The sequence below is a fragment of the Agelaius phoeniceus genome, chromosome 1 (assembly GCF_051311805.1).
Source record: "Agelaius phoeniceus isolate bAgePho1 chromosome 1, bAgePho1.hap1, whole genome shotgun sequence".
Taxonomy (NCBI): Eukaryota; Metazoa; Chordata; class Aves; order Passeriformes; family Icteridae; genus Agelaius; species Agelaius phoeniceus.
The window spans coordinates 24478565-24496537 of NC_135265.1; the positions used below are offsets into that span (position 1 = coordinate 24478565).

The following is a 17973-nucleotide window of genomic DNA, read 5'->3' on the forward strand; positions in this document are numbered from 1 at the left end:
CAAACACTTTCTCAAGACATACCCAGATATCCCTGGCTACTCAACATCCTGATCCACTACATGTTTCTGAACAATTTAAGGAGATTTTGTTTTCCACCTGCAATCAGCCTGTGAATTATCTGTGTGCTTTCAGAGGGGGCACTGCTTTGACTGAATGGATAGCTGGCACCTGATACTGATGCCTTGTGCCAAACACTAACAGCCCAGAGCATGTTCTTGTTCAAACGACATCTGATGACATCATTCTCATGTAGAACTGTGTGCAAACACTGAGGGGTTTGTGACCACACAGACTTCCCCAGCTATCATGAGCATTATTTCTTAGGAAGAAAAAAATGAATACATTTCAAAAATGAGCAAGATGTAACAGAGGCAAATTAAATGCAGATGATAAGATGTCATAATTTCAGGCATCAATTGCTCAAATGTAAATATGATATCCTAATCACCACGTTCTGGAAACAAATCTTTAATTTAAACCAGAGCCCTCGAGTCAGAAAACACAGAGTGATTTCAGTAGGTGCTGTGAACATGTAGCTCATTGCAAACTCCCTCAGAAACTTGCTTTGAACCAATGAGGGAAAACACTTTCTCCCTCTCTTTCTTCCATTTAGATTTCTAAATAGAGATTTTTTTGAAGCTTGGAAATGCCAAATTTGAGAGCCTTGAATAAAAGTCCTCACAACAACATAACTTCTGCATGTGCCAATTCTGTGATAATCCATTCAAATTCTGCAGAAAAAACATGCATTTAAATAAAAAAAACCTCAGACTACTTCAACCCACGCCAACTGATGCCAGCACTGTGTTAAAAGGATGCCACCTACCGGGCACCTCATCAACCTCCAGCAAGTGATTGGAGAGGTAAATGAAGTAGATCTGACAAAACTGAAAAAGACTGCTTTTGAGGGTAGCTTCCTAAAACTGGACTAAGAAAATTTAAAATGAAAACCTCTCAGTGCTCCTTAAGCTTGGGGTTTCCTACAAACTCAGAGCTGCCTTTCTTTTCTGTCTGCTTTCTCATGCCTCTTTTTTTTCTCTTGTAGTAGTAGCAGCAGCAGTAGCCATATTTCATGAGCATTCATTCTTTTATTTTCCTATTAACTGTTTCCCCCTGGTGCTTCTATTCCTGATGAGAAGGCTGCATCTTAAAATTTGTTTACCATTCTTTCTATTCACCTCCATTAGGCTAACAGATACTGTCTAGGCTTTCCATTGAAAATGGAACAATTAAACAATTAAAAAATGCAATATATGCACACACATGCAGAGCTGCACACAAGCAAACATTATGAAATTAATATCATGCTTTAGGAGAAAATCAGGCTTTGCTTTAGGCTCTGCTTTAGGTGTGGCCAAAAAGAAAAGTTAAAAAAGAAAAGTATTTCCTGGGTTTGTGAGATTATTTCAGCCCTGTTATTTAATTGTTCAGCCACTACATTCTGCCTCAACTATTGGGTTGCCTTGTTATTTAAAACATTGTTTTCTAGTAGGAAACTGCCAAGTATATTTTTGTCTTACATCCCTTCCAATTGCAGAGTGCAAGATACCAGAAAAACCCTCAGAATTTGAATGAGTTTATAGCCTCCATTATTAAACATAAACCTTCAGAAAAATGTGTAGATGTTGCCCATATTTTGTTAAAGAGTACTAAAAAAAACCAGAGGAACACATTCTCATTCACCACTCAGATAAATTTATTCTATTCTAGCAGAGTTAAAAGACTTTGAAACAAGCATGTATTACTTCTATACCTACCTTCTCCAGATTCCTTTCCACTAACAGATTAATGCAAATTAATATGAATTATATAAGTAGATTTTAAGTCTTTGTGGTAGATCCTATTCTCATTTTCACTATCTCCACTGTCTGCTACACTGGCAGTACAGAGGACTTCATATGAATCAACTCTTTTCAAGGAAGAGTTTAGGCTTTGATATAACAAGTGTGATATACAAGGGGTCACAGAGTTGGTTTACTTAGTTTTAAAAGAAGTATCAATATGCCTTCTAAGAGCATCCTTCTTTTTGTAACTGGAAGAAGTATTTGGTGCAGTAATCGATGTGGTAACAGTACAGATGTGCTTTTATCCATCAACACACAGTTCCTTCTTCTCACCCCAGACCAGGGTGTGCCTACTTACCTCTTTCTAACCTCACACTCCTTGGGAGCTCTATGATGTTTTGCTATTTCATTCCTTTGTCATAGCACAGCATATAGAGCATACTTTAAGAGTGTATCTCCTGCTACAGAAACCTCTAGTTCTACCTAAATAAACAATGTAGATAGATTTCCCTTTTTCTCCTCTTGGAAAAAGTCACATCACACAAGTTAGCTTGTATACTCAAGAAGTTCTTTGTTTGTCCTGTCTGTTTGGCAATGCTTCTTACTTGCTCTTTTTGCTCTAAAATTCCACTTAGGATGAGGAAGCTGTGGAAAATAGTTTGTGAAATGCTGCTTTAATAAAATTATAAGAAAAAAAATCTAAATTACTGATTTTTAAAAACACCACATATAACTTCTCAAACTTTCCACCCTCATACTTTGTCCATACCCAAGGATTATCCTGAAATATCGAAGACAATTAAGGAGGAAACTCTTAGGAATAATTGCATACAAATTAAGCAAAATGGAGAAAGAGGAAGAGGAAAGGCAGTTTTTGACCAATCTCTCTCTCAAATTGATATCTGAATATCTGGGTATCTGAAGGGCTGTCCAAAAGTCTCTCTCTCTTTTTTTTACTTTAAACTGGGAGTTCTTCATACATTGCTATTGCTTTGGGATTCAGCAGATTTTGAGGAAGTCAGTGTACCAAACAGGATTTCAACAGCATGACATTCCTCTCTTTATAAACAGGCATTGACACGGGTATGAAAGCCTATGAAAATTCTAGAGTTGCCTTAAAAGTAAAAAAGTATCTTAAGATATTACAGGATCCCCTATTTTAACTGCTTTGAATAACAGATCACATCTTGTGTTAGTCCTGTCACAGAAAAACCTGCCCCTGACACATTTCAGTCTCTCTGACACGAGGCATTTCTTTCAGCTGTGGGACCTGCCTCATGCCCTAGCACCACTTCATTTCTCTTGCAGTGTGTGAAATCTGCTCTTAAGAAATACCTTAAAAGGAATCAAAGTATGAAGAACAGAGATGTACTTCTTTTATCAGGCTAATGGTAATGACCCACAGAGAAAATTTAAGTTCCTCATGCACTAGCATTATGCCTGAACACTAACAGACTGGCTGTCAGACTGTCACCTTCTTGAAGATTGATGAGCTTTATTCAGCAGCATTAAGATCACTTTAACATTAGCTCTCAAGAGTATTCTATTTAGCTTTCTGGGGTTTTTTTTTAAGTCTAAGTACTTAAATTACTGCATTGTTTTCCCTTTCCACCTTTGCTTTTACTAATGGATTAAATTTTTACCAAAGACTCTGAGTTCAGTGATGTTAAAAGATCTAAAGGAAAACATGGTACTTGCCTGTAACATTTAACATATTTGTAAATCACTAGTATCTGTATGTCATATAAGGTCTCTTCCCTTGGAATTAAATTAATAAAACCAAATTCATGTAATAAAGTCATAATTAAAGCCTCCCCAGATTATAAAGGTAACTCCAAAGTTAGAAACCACTTGCATAACCCTTATTTAGCCTTTTTTGGTAATAGTTACTACAGTTTTAAATGCTGGTTCTCACACTTCTTTTGCCCTTGGAATCCTTCTTCCCTGAGTTTTTAAGGATGAGCAGTGCCCACTTAAAGAAAAGTGATTCAATACTTTATCACTGGTAATCAGTGGATCTCATTTATTGTACATACATAAAACCTTTCATGGTAAACAAATTAATGAATTTATCTACATGGCTTTTTCCTTTGTGCTCATTGCTGCAGTATAAATGTTTCACTGACAAATAATTAACCTCCAAACTACTGCTGTTTGGTGAGAGATAACACTACTATGACTCTACAATGTTGCATTGATGGGTTGGCATTTTTTCCTTACTCAAAGACCTCTTAAACTTACTACCTGCTTTCAGTAGCTCAGCATATCATACACATGGAGGATGAGGAAGCAATATCTAATACATGAAAGGAAAAGCATTTAAGAGATAGCTGACAGTGAATTGGGCTTTTGTAATGTTGCATAAGTGTACATGACTATTGCAATGTCCACAGCTCTTGCAGCACATCCTGTAGAGTTATTTTCCCATGGAATGTTGCCTTTTATTTGAAGGTAAACTGTGTCTACTTTCTAAATTTCCTAGTCCAATTTTTAATTGCACATAAAAGCCTGTTCCTTCTTCAAGTTCTTACAGAGATGACATAATTTCTGCTATTTAGCAGGTGAGTTGTTTACCCTACTCTGAGTTTAATTTCCTTTGGAGACATCAGTGCTTTCAGCTCTTTTCCTTTTTTCCATTTTTGGATATGCCTGGATGCCTCCTTCAAGACCACAGTAATTCCCTGAGTCATAAAATAAAATTGGCTGTAAAGGAGCTCTGGAGATAATCTAAGCCCCCTGCTCAAAGCAGGGCTAACTTCAAAGCTAGATCTGCTTATTCAGAGTCATATCCAGGCTAGTTTGAATCTCCACAAGGAGGGGAATTCCACAGCTTCTCTGGACAATCCATTCCAGTAGAGCACTCTCTACTGTTACCACTCATCTGCTTGCTAATGATTTGGATCTGACTGTGATTTCTAAATGTCCCCAGTATCATGTGATTAACACTATCAGATTTTAGTGGCATTCACTTTGGTAAGAGTGTGAGACATTCTGCTATTCCAAGACCTTTTTTCTTCCATATATCATGTGCAAACAATTTGCCAGCAGATTTTCTGAAACACTGCCTTCTGGATGAAGTGTTGGAAAGCACTAATTAGCTGCTCTCCTTGTCCTATCAGACTTTCCAGTATCAAACTGCGCATCTAACATAATGAATTTGGTTGTTATAGAGGGCCTGGAAGTGATGACATTTAGCATGAGTGGGTTGTTTTGTTCCTGCATGATTACATGATTGTTCTTGAGTTGATTTGTTCTTGATTCATTGCCTTAAAGATCTTTAATATCTATGCATATGTGGAATACCCTATCATTTTTCATCTCTACTGCCATCATCAAGTGCACCCTTTCCCATGGCTTCTTCACTTTTCTAATTAACATCTTTATTGCCAAGGGGCTTGCAGTGGAAATAGCTATCACAGAGCAGTGCACTTCTGGTACTGCCTTCTAGGTGGATTCTGCAGCAAGCAGTTGACATCCTCTGTTTTCAAACACTCATAAACCATTACACAGGCCAAATATTCTTTTCCAGATTTTGCTGCTTGTAATGTATTTATCAGATTTAATGCATAGCTAACCTTTCGATGCAAAATTTTGACACTTCTGCAGGAGTGTCTATTATAGAGATATCTGGATGTTTACTTGTATCTTTGGACTTTTATCTGCATAGGATAAATGTTCTTGTATATTACTAGCCATGTTGTTTGCCACATATTCAATTTTTCCTAAAGTTAGTCCCAAAACTTGTCCCCAGTACTGATGCTCATTTTTATGTCTACTTTTTCTAAATTTATTTGAAAAGATGTATATCTCCCCACTATAAATTTCCTTTTTTTAACATCAACATTTCTCCTGGCTGCTTTCCCCAGCAACATTCTTCAGCTGCACACTTTTCACCTTTGATCTCCTCAGATTGCTTTGCAGGATTTAGCATACATATTCTTAAACACCTGCTTTTCATTTTTCATTTTATGATACTGCCATGCTCACTGGCATCTTGCTGGGTTTGTGGCTCTGGACCATGCTTCTAATGTGAAATTTGGTTGGTGCTTCTCTGTGGGACTGTGCACACAAATGACAGCTGACCCACATTTTATCATCTACATGTTATCACCAAATATCCCCTCATCTGTATCTTTTATTTTCTAGCTATTTTAGTGGTATTCTAGGATGTTCAAGTCTCCTCCACTAACATTCATACTTTTATTTCATTTCATTTTTATCTCCCCTCAGCAAAAACAGTCTATTTTTAATCAGTTTCAGCTGGTTGATTCACTCACACCAAAGGATTCAGTAGGTCTTCAGCTTTCCTAAAATTTCTTTACTCAACAGAGAATTTCTCTCTCTGAAACCATGTACTTCAAATTGCTCCAACTGTCTATCCACATTTCCTCTGTCAGCTTCAAAACTTTTGCCTTATAGATGCCAATAAATCTTCTCATGTCTCTCTACAAAATCATAGGAGAAGCAGGATCTTCCTCATTCTTTGCCTGAAGTCCAGCAAAAAATAAGATTCCATCAACCAAACCTGTGCATTAAATGAAGCTTTCTTCTTCCGAAAGGTCTACACTTCTAGCCTTTTTCTGTGTGAGTAACATAAAATTTTCTTCAGTTTCTGTCTGTCAGCTTGGTTTAAATTACTACCATAAAGACTGGTACATAGTTTACAGTCTGCAAGTCCTGCTCACACACTGAATGTACTGAACTAAAAGAGTTGCTAAAATTAATTAGCTTCCCAGAGAGTTTCTGTACCGTACCCACTGAAGCCTGACACAATAAACCCATTACACCAGTGTTTTAACTACACATGGTGAAAATGGCTCATGTGAGAGACTAGAGCCTTTAAACTATGCTGCAGAAGTTCTTCACCAAAAATCTTCACAGATGTGTGCTGACAGCACAATATGGGTGAGACTGGCAGGGCATGTATCACTGGTGCATTGTCAAGGATAATGCCTCTTTCTACTCTGAGCTTCTCCATCATGAACTTTTTTCTGTTGCACTCATGTCTCCTCACAGACACTAGCTGTTTCTTCTCACCTCTTTCCACTCTCCATTCTTTCAGTACCATTTACAATTCCTAGTCAGACCTAGTTCCTTCCAAGCTTTCTGCCACTGCAGTTTGAAATCCTTTCCCAGGCATTCACTTTGTCCCCTTCTTAACGTCCTCATTTTCCAGGCTTCATGACTCCAATATATTTAGTGGGGAAGGGGGGAGGTAATTCTATCTCTTCCAATACATCTTCCTCCTAATGTTCTGATGTCCTAATGTCCTGATGTCCTGCAAGTTCCTACCCCCAACTAGTCTCTAAATGCCTGTTTCTGGAAATGTCAGTTTCTCCCTCAGCACCTAATGTGTTGTATAATCTTGTCCTTCTCAAATGACTCCTGCCCCAAACTCTACACTCTACTGGTCCTCAGTAACTAACTCCTAATTCTGGTATCCTTCTTCCATGTGTGAAACCGTTTCCATTTTCCATACTGTTTATACCTCTTCCTGCTGTGTTTTTTGTACTTTAGGCATGTTCTCTCAGCTCTCTCTTAGGCAGCACAAACTGGCTTATACTACCTCAAAACCGTGACTGCAGAGAGAAGCTCTAGAAGATCTGGGCTGTACATGTGTGGGTGTGTTCTTACACAAATGTGGAAGGTTCAGTCTTGACTCAGAAGCCATCTACTGCCAAGTCCATTTTCCAGTGCATGGTAGCACAAGAACTTCTCAGGCAAAAAGGGCGACCAGAACTTGTGAATGTAATCAAAGGAATATATCATGCACTGGAGGAGATCTTCAGAGATCGTGAAAATTATCTGACTAAAACTTTCCAAATAAATCCAACAGACTGAAGATAGATTTTTTTCTTTTTAGTAATAAGTATACCCTGTGAATAAGGCTGTTTTCTCTCCCAATATCTCCTCCAGTCTGTTGCACTCTTATCCATTCAAACCATGTCTGCTGTTGAGTTCAAGACTCAATATTATTTTAATTTTTTAATATCATCGTTATTATATTACAATTATATTAAAAAATTAAAATAATATTTTAATGTAAAAATTTTTATGCATAACTGAAATTTTGTTCACTTGAAAAAGTATTTTTATAATGATAGTAAGCCCAAGATTATATTTTTAAAATCCTGTAATTAATTCATATGTTTAATTTTCACTTCTGAAAAAAATGAATATTTTCAACAGTAAAATTAGTCCTAGAAATTTCTTAAATTCTACACTGAAGTAATTGGCATAACTAAATTTCTTCTAATATTAAACCTGTGTGATTTCTCGATTTCTCCATGTGGAATTACATATCAGTTGAAAAAAAATACAATTCATTACTTCAAGAAACCTCTCATCAAACATATTCTTTGATGTGGTATGTGATATGTCTGTAGCATTTGATGATTCACATTACAGCAAGTAGTATACTGACCATGTGTTGCAAGTTATGTAAATAAGTAGATAAATTATAGGCTTTGATGCTAATGAAGCATCAAGGCAACAAAGTGTCCCAATATTTTGCAATGAGATGGAGATACTTTCAGTTAATATTTGAAGTTCCTCAGGACCATTTCTACATACAGTGCATACATACCTTCTTCTGGTTTAACCACACTCATTTCTCATGTACTATAGGCCATTTAAGCTCTACTTCTTTTCCTCTTATTAAAGTGGGGGCTGCTAGTTTAAATGCAAAGATTTGTGTAATTTCTGTCACTGAGCAGACAACTCAAACAGCTACAAAAATGACAAAGTGCTGGAGTGGGCTTGGCTTATTATTCTGCATGTACATCTGAATAGCAGATGAAAAAGAATTGATAAATTTATTTGGTGGCTACCTACTGGTTTCTCCAGTGATGAGCTCTGATTACGTCAGGCATTTCAAGGGATAAACACTTTTCTTCCAAAAACATTTCAGGTCTGATTGCCAATAAAGTCAGCAGGCATTTAAATACTTATAAATCCACACATGCTTGTTTTCTTTTCAGTGCTGAAATTACTCCAGTCTTTAGGAAGTATACACTATCAAATACCCTGAGACAATAAAACCAAAAAATGCAAGAAAAAACATCTGACAAGAATATACTGGATCTGCTTTATCTGTGAGAACATATGGTAACAATGATTATTATTTATTACATGATCCTGCTTCAACCCAAAACGTACTTGGCAACATTTGAACACAGAAGAAAACATTGTATTCTAACACAAAACAGCTCAAAGGCTTAAAAGAGTCAGACCCTTCAGCAGTCCGTAGTTGTGGAAATGGCCTTGAGAACATTAAAGGAAATCTCCACTCACACCATTTGTTCCCTATCACCGAGTTTTAATCAAGACCAGAGCTTAGAGGACTTGCTAAATTCCAAGCACTACAACTCTGCACAGTAAGGAGCCTGTGATCAGCTGTCTATGGCTTACTCTTTCAATTTCTCAATGTTCTTAAACACCCTGAAGCAAAGCCAAAGATTTACCAGAGATTCTCTAAGCTAGTTTGACTAAACTGCCCTTTGAAATGTAAATGGAATTTCCCCTGCTACAATATAGGTAAATGGAAGACAGTGCTATCTATTAGTAAATCAGGCATTTTGTAGCATAACTTCCCAGTTCATCTCTACCACCAAATGCTCAGGTGCATATAGCATTCAAAACTTCTCTGAGTTTTCCCTTTCCTCCAAAACATTTCACTCTTTGCATTTTGTGTTATTTGATGCAATTTCTACTTCCCATACCCTTCAACCCAGTGTTTCTCCCTCTACAGCAACAGCACAACTGAGGATAACAGCAGTAAACCTACCTTCCCTTTCTGTATTGTTTTGAAGACAAAAGAAAATAAAGATCCTATTAGGAGCTGGATTGGCTGGTGAGAACAAAAGGAGTTCTTATCCAGAGGGATCCAACTTCTAGTCACATGAGGACACTCATCAGTCATAGACAACTCTTTATAACAAATTCAAAAAACTTCAGAAAGTTTCTCTAAAAAATCCAAATAGTGAAGGTGTGAGCATCCTTTCTCTCCCGTCCTTCAATATTTAAGGCTGGATGAGATTGCACACAGCATATTTAAGAGTATGAAAGGCTCACCCTGTTTAGTGAGCTAGTATAGCTATTATGTGTATATAGTGTATATAGCATATACATGGCAATGTAAAGATCATCTAGTATCTTCTGTGTTCATTTTACTACAATGGATAGTGCTAGCCCATACCCTAAAAAGAGCTGTAACTTTGTGGGACAATATTCATACCTCTTCCATGAGGACTCATACTTATCCATTAAGAGATGCTTGCCATCTGCTTTTTAGCTGGCATATGGAAAATTACACCATCATGTTTCAACAATGAAAAGGAAGTGAAAAGCAAGAGAGGGGACTAGTGATGAAGCACCTGCAGAGTACAGGTAACTAAGACTACAGAGCACAAGCTACAGACTAAGGCTACAGGTCACTAAGCTTATATGAACAGAGACATATATCAAATAAAGTTGGAAAAAAATCACATGGTGATAGGTCTGCTCAAAAGAACATACCTTGTGCAAAAGTGAGACATAAAGAGATTTTGTACTGAAGGAAGAGTAAAACATCACCAGTTTGGCACTGAACCACAGTGGGGGTAAATTTAAACAGAAAAATAATTTTGAGGACTCATGTTGCTTCTTCACAGATCACAAGCCACATCCAGCTTGGCCTTGAACACTTCCAAGTATGCAGCATCTGCAACTCCTCTGGGCAACCCATTCTAGTGTCTCACCACTCTTATATGAAGTTTTTTCCTGTGATACAATCTAAATCTGCCCTCTTTCAGTTTAAAGCCATTCCCCTGTGTCCTATCACTACATGCCCTTGTAGAATATCACTCTCCAGCCCTCTTGTCGACCCATTTTAAGTACTGGAGGGCTGCTACAAGGTCTCCCTGGAGCTTTCTCTTCTCCAGGCTGAACAGCCCCAACTCTCAGTCTGTCCTCACAGCAGAGGTGTTCCAGCCCTCTGATCAACTTCACATTCCTCTTCCAGAACCACTCCAAGAGATTCATATCCCTCTTGTGTTGGTGGTCCCAGAGCTGGGTGCAGCCCTGCAGGTGGAGTCTCACAAGAGCAGAACAGAGTGGGAGGATCACCTCCCTTGACCTCACTCTGCTTTCTGTGCAGCCCAGGACACATCTGACTTTCTTGAGCTTCTCTCCAACCTGGTATTCAATGATTCACTTAAATCACGATAGCTAGATTTGCTACAGATTACTACTCTGGCACACAAAACTTGTAGGGAACATCAAGATACAAATAAAGTACAGCTGAAGAGCTACCTGTGATTTTTCTAAGCAGTTAACACTCATTGCTGATATCAGCTGGGGGGAAATCAAGACTAAAAAAAGTCATCCATCTGCATACATCATAGCTTAGATGCTACAGTCAGTCACCTGAGCTTTCTGATGTTAGATAATGCCTCAGTGCTGCCTGAGAGAAACAGAAGTGGCTAATTCACTCTATGAATTTATTCAGTCTGTGGTTACCTTTCTCTGTTTTCCATCAAGCTCTAAACAGTGCCATGAATTACAGCAGGTTTTGTTATGTGAGCACTGAAAAGCGAGTAAATATTTCATTATTAAAAAACCACAAGCAGAAAATGTAGTTGACCTTTGAAAGGACACTGCTAAATGTGGAGTCTCATTCCAGTCACTAATAAAAGGTAAAATAGAAATTTAGTTAGCTTTTCTTTTACAAGTATATCTCAGCACAGTCTTAATCATGAAGTTTTGACATATTTGTAATGGAAATACTGTGTTTTCAGAGGCATGTAATATATTAAAAAGAGGTATTTTTAATTGTCAGCTTAATTCTGAGAAGACAACTCTGAAGACATGGCACAATTCATCTTGACTCAAACAACCTCCAAATATGTCTGTAAACTCATTTGGCATTGTCTGCAGGATGTTCAATTTCTAGAAGAAATAACCAGAATAAAAATATTTTTTTATAATTGCTGAGGGGCAGTTAAGCACTTTGTTAAGCACCTAGAAAGAGAAAGGCATTTCAAACACCTCCTTTTGAATAATAACAATTTTATAACTCCTTCTTTATCCTAAGGTAATGAGGATATCACAAAATAAACATGTCAAAGCCCCCAACATGCTTACACCATATCTTAATACTCCTTGAAAGTACATAACATTAGAGCTATCTTGAATAAAATGCAGCAAAACCCATAGATTTAAAAATACTGCTTATTTATTCAAATTCATGGATTGTATTATTCATCTAACTCTTGGTAATAGTTAACATTATTCATCAAAAACTACAGGCAAAGTGATTTGGTTCTTGTATACATTGCTGGATATAACCAAGCAAGAAATTATTTGCTAAACAATGTCACATGAAACTGAAACATTGAAATGCAACATATTAAACTGAAATGGATGCCTATTTCCAAAAACACACCTAAGAGTGTGGTGAGAACAGTCATTCTGCCAAATCAGTGTCAGGTCTTCTATATTATAAATGACAAAAAAGCCAGGGTCTAGGTGTCACACCGTGTCACCTTTCCTGAACCCCACATGATAACTTTGGAAAAAGGAATGTGGCCATCATGTTGAGGGGCAGTAGATAAGGTGCTCTTACACGAACTGCATTTTTCAGTTGGTTTTGTGTACAGTATTGACAGGTAAGAAAATGAGTACTGCACCATCCATCCATCCATCCATCCCCTGGAGTCTTCCTCCCTGCATGTTTCCTCAGTCTCTGGTACACAGGTTAATCTGATCCTTGTAGAAAGCCACTTTTCAGCATGTAACTTGCTAAAATCAGTTATAGTTCTCCTGTCTACTGTATGATCCTCTTTCCAAAGGCACTTTGGGAACCATGGAAAAACATACTGCAGCATACCTCTGATGTGCTTGATGTGTAGTCTTGCTCCCAGTGTTATCCCCTATCAACTATGAACAATGATTACACTTTCTTCTTATGGCTGAACACCCAAATTTCTTGTACCTCTTTGCTTAAGTGGTAAATCTTTGCATAGATCCATACAAAGCAGCAAAAAGTGTCAAAAGGAGCTCACTGCCAGAGGGCAACTACCACCCCTAGGTCCTTCCCATACTCCTTAAATGAGACTCACCTCAAAATCATGGAGCCAACTGAACACCTCGCAGGCTCTCTGGTAAGGCAAGACCATATCCTTGGTTTCAGATGATGCCCTGAAGAAAGATTCCTGCGGTATCTGTGGATACCACCTTGATTAAAAAAGTGTCCATCTGAAATGGCTGTAACTACACTTAGCAGGAAACTTGGATTTTCCAGTTGTAACTTCCTGGTGAAGCCCAACATTGTTAGCAGTTCTCATTCTTAACTGAGACATGGACAATTCCCTCTGCTATTGTTATCGTATATTAGGTAGTTCTTCATGGGAGCAATTTAGTGTATCTCCTCATTTAAGTTACTTCAAAATTCACTGCATTGAAGTGGCTAAAAGCAATGTCAAATGGAAAGTGGATATAAGAGCAAAAACCAATATAAAACAATGTGTAATTATATGCTGTTCTATTGAATGCCAATGTTACTAAATATAGAGATTAATACTGAAGAAAATAAGATCAGTGGGAAATAACATACAACCTTAAGGTATTGGTCATTCATTTCTGGGCACCTTTATCAAAGAATCAATTAACATTTAATCTTCTTAAAAGGTGCACAGTCTCCCGTTGTTACGTACAGAGTATTCATGTTTCAGACCCAGATCATCATCTGGCCTTTGGCAAGATGTCTTAGACCCTCCTGACTATTTACACTGCAAATTTTTCAAGAGAGCGAATTTAACTCTGTGTGTGTAGTTCTCAGTAGGGAGCTGACTGGATGCCACTCTAACACAAACAATGGTTGGAAGTGCTCAGCACGTAACAGGATTGCTCCTGAAAGGTCCAGGTAAGATCTGTGCCCACATTAATATGAGTTTCAATACTGACAAATGAAAACAGTTAGGAACCAAACATTTATTACCAGAAATAAAACAAAACCGAGTTTACCAGCTTATTAATACATAGAACCAACTATCACTTTCAAAATTGAATTTCATTGTATTTGCTAGCATAACTTTCACTCAAGTATACCTCAATTATTTAGTTGCTTATTTTCCCAAAAGTTCTATTTGTATGCATTAGAGAAAAAAAAAAAGCATAGAAAAGTCTTTTTTCCGATCTAATGATTTTTCAGGAACTTTGAGTTATGATGTGCTCTCTCTTCCTCCATTTTCACTTATTCAAAACTAGTAGGAATTACTGACAGCTATGTTGGTCACACCACTATAATTATGTAACAGGACTTGCATGTAGCTTCATATAGGTCTACAGATACAGACTTAAAATTATCTGGCTGGGTTTTACACATTATCCCATTTTATCTCGACCCAGAGGAGAGCTAGAATTAAAAAAAAGAAAAAATCAAACCCTCTGTAGAACACTGTTTTAGTCATTAATGGAAATTCTCAACTTTTTCAGATGCTTTTCAAAATCACTCTTTGCATGTAGACATGCAAAGAAAAAGTTTGCTAAACTATATTCTGTCAGTTTATGAAGCTAATCCTTGCAAACATATTATTCATTACTATTTCATTAAGATTTATAGAAAAGATGCTCCAGGTCATCTCTCAATAAAGCTTATGAACTGCAGAGAACTAAACTGTAACATGGCTTGGTTGCTTGCTGACATTTTTATAGTAGTTCAAATATGTAGCAGTTTACTTCTAAACTTCTTTGCCACAAACAAAATCATCAGAAAATGGTCCCCCCTGTGTTGCTTGAATACCTTGGTTAAAATAAGGTGCACATGCAAACTGCAATCCAACTTTTTTATGAAAAAGTGATTGAGTCTGATGAAACATGAAAACTGGAGTGTAAGACAAATCTGAACTGCCTACTACTCTTGAAAGCACAATATAGTTTATTCTATATAGCTTTTTTAAACAATTATTAAGACCTGTGTGGCTCTTATCCATGATTCTAAAGCAGTACTATGTAGAATTGTTTGAAGTGCCATCACCAGCCAGATTTAACCATTGCCACTTGAATTTCTAAGTAAATTTGGCTGGCACTCACTATAAATGATAATGAAAATCTGTGGTGAAACCGACCCTTTGGAGGGGTTAATTGGGATTTTGCCATTTATCTTAACAGGACCAACTACCCAAGATTTATGAAGTTTGCATAGTCTAATACATGCCAGTAGATACAGAAACACAGTATTTTAGTTCATTCAGAACTATTTCATGTCAGCTAGCATATGACAACTAAGTAAGCATCAGAGTGCTAGCTTAAGCAAAAGTTGCCTACCAGCAAAGGTTATCATATGTCTGAAGAAATTACAATGAAGTATTAGCTCTCCTGTATTTAATTTACCAACTTGACAATTATGCCTAGGATACTGAGAGCTGAATTTAATTCCCTCTTCAGCTCAACACCACCTGCAGTTTGAGCTGTTGGCAGCAAAGAAATGTCATCCTGGTCAGCCCTGATACACTCAGCCCTAAAGCAACATAGGGACCCTTTCACTGACCAAACACAAGGGTTCCCCCCATAATATCATCCTTCAATCACTGAAGGGGAAAAGGACCAGAAGCAAGACCTTAATTTAATTCAGTGCCTATAAAAAAGCAAAGGCATTATATTGTGATGTCTTGTTTAATTCATTCTAAACTCCCTCTAATCAGACTACTTAACACTGAAGTGCTCAATTCTTCCTAAGAATATCACACACTGTATTACCCTTAAGAAGTTCAAGGGTTGCCAGTGCATGTAAAAGCTTGGCTGGAAGACGTCTGTTAGATATTGACAATATTGACTTCAGGAGGTCTTAGGATGCACATCTTTCTATTTACTCTTTTTATGAATGATTTTTTTCATTCATCATTTCAGCTACAACTGCCATTCTGTAACTAAAATAAACCTTCAGGAAAGAAGTTTTTCTTTCCTTTGCAAATTGTCAACTACATTAACCTTGTCAAAAAAACCTACAAGAATGAAATCAATATAGCAATTTAAGGACAAAATTGGCAGGCACTATATTGTACTTGGACACATTCAGTAAATAGCCTCATACATCAATCTACTGTCATCAATGGCAATATTCTGAAACCTACTAATGTTGTTTATTACATTTGCGGTGTGAAACGCCAAAGTAAGTAGAGATATCGGTCCAGCAGATGAAAAATGACACGGAGATAATATCTGACGTGCCTGAGAAGCACGAACTAGTGACTCAGGTGTCATTTAAACGCGCTGTACTCCCAGCAAGGAGAGCGGCTGCTCTATACCCGATACGGTACCGGCAGTGACCTGCTCGCCAGTGCAGAAGCCGCAGCGGAAACTCCGGGATCCACCGTGCCCCGTCCCCGCGCCCCGATCTCCAGCCCCGGGCAGCGGCGGCCGCCCGTCCCTCGCCCCTTCCCACGGGGTGCACCGCACACACCGTCGCAGCGGGTCGGAGCTCCTACAACCCTCTCCTCTTCCCCCTCTATATTTGGGTGCACTGCCAGCCAGAGGCTGTCCTCCCCCCGCTTCCCGCCTGCCCTGCGGGTTCGCTGGACCCTGGCGCCTCTCCCGCCCCGCCTGCCCCGCGGCCGCTCTCCCGGGGGCGGCGGGTGCTGAAGGGCAGGCGGCGAAGTTGCCGGGACTTACGGTGGCAGCGCTACCGACGCTGGCGCGGCACCTCTCCCGGCCTCCCGTCACCTCGGGCCACCTCCGCGGCGGCTCCGTGCCCGCACCGGGGCAGCCCGGCCGCCCCTTCACTCCTTGGAGGGGCGCATGACGCTGCCCGCTCCCCAGCACCCGCCCGGTGGGTCCCCGCGTTCCGGAGCGGGTGGACAGGCACTAGCCAGTGTCGAGTCCCTCCGGCGGGGCTGCGCCTCGGGAAGCATCTGCCTCCTCTCTCCCGCGACGCGCCCACTCCCCGCTCCACCCCGGGCGCGGCGGGGCTTCGCGCCGACGTCGGTGCGGGGCGGCCGGAGCCCGCCCGGCGGCGGCGGCAGCGCCTCCCCCGCCCCCGCCTCCCTCCCCGCGGCTCCCGGCGCTGCTGCTGCCGGCGGGGCGGCCGTGCCGGAGCCGTCGCTGCGGGGGCGGCGGGAGCGGGGCCGCGCGGCGCTCCCGACACACCGCCTGAGGAACGGGGGGTCCTGCTGCCCCCGGCCCAGGAGCAGGGACGCGTCCCCCATGCCCCTCGTCCCGCGGGGGAGGCGGGGGCGGCAGCCCGGCCGGCTGCTCTCTGTACCGCCGGTCCCATCCGTGAGGGGCCGGGCCGGGCTCTGTCCGCAGCGAGGGTGGATCGCCCCGCCGGAGTTCGGACCCTGAGATGTCAGAGGCCCGGCCGGCGACCTCGCCTCCTCCTCCTCCTCTTGGAGGATCCGAGCCAGCGTTGAGCTTCTATCGCGGGCATCTTTTGGAAAGGAAAGCCGGGGGAATGTAGGGCGTGGAGCGTGGGACCCTGCGATCCGGCACCTGGGCGGGTGGGGCGCTGCCCCCGCAGCGGATCGAGGGTTTCTGGGACCCCTGGCCGCCCCGGGGATGCTGTCCCGCGTCCTCCCGTCTGCCCCGTCTCCTCTGATGCTCTTCCAGTTTGCATGAACCATCTACCTACCGTCCACCAAGCTGAGGAGGATGAGCAAGAGGTGGCCGCAGCATTCATCCGACGGCAGAGTCATCTAAATTGCCGTTTCTGCTCCAGAAGTCATGTAAACGTTTTAAAGTAACTATCTCTAAGAAGAGGCCGAGAAGGACCTGTTTCTAAGCACCTCTGGGCACCTCTGGTCTCCTCAGAAAAGCTGACCCCAGCTACCCGAGCATCCAGGGGCAGTTGAGCCAACACCCCCCACCTCGCGGAAGAGCGTCGAGTGGTGGTGCATGAAGTAGTGCAGGGGAGGACTTTTCTGCTGTGACTGTTGCAAGCTGCCCAATATTTAAATATCCAGAGAGCCACAGTGAGGGGGGAGCCGGAGCGAACGCACGGTGATTCACCTCAGCACTCCTGACAATCATGTCAGTGCGGATGGCAGATACTAGTGGGGTGTCTTCCCAGCAGGTGGAGTCAGGAGGCAAACGAACTTGCCCAGGAGGTACCACCACCCGGCTGAGGACAGCTTTTTTCTTTCGTTTTTCTGTGTGAAGGATGTTGCTGCCATCAAATAAAGTGAACTCTGGGTTTAAAGTTGCTTGGCTTACTTC

The 17973-nt window shown here is 40.6% G+C and overlaps 1 protein-coding gene across 3 annotated transcripts in view; it reads right to left on the reverse strand.

Moving 5' to 3' along the window:
* Nucleotides 1-17512, reverse strand: part of CALCR (calcitonin receptor) — a 161557-nt gene extending 144045 nt beyond the window's left edge. The window contains exon 1 of one of the 3 annotated variants that reach the window (XM_077174933.1): nucleotides 17390-17512. In XM_077174933.1, the coding sequence (XP_077031048.1) occupies nucleotides 17390-17433 (44 nt within the window). In that variant the 5' untranslated portion in view covers nucleotides 17434-17512. Of the gene's footprint in view, nucleotides 1-16434; nucleotides 16577-17389 lie in introns of those variants that run through there. The other 2 variants (XM_077174943.1, XM_054635778.2) reach the window with 2 other exon arrangements.
* Nucleotides 17513-17973: the final 461 nt, after the last annotated feature.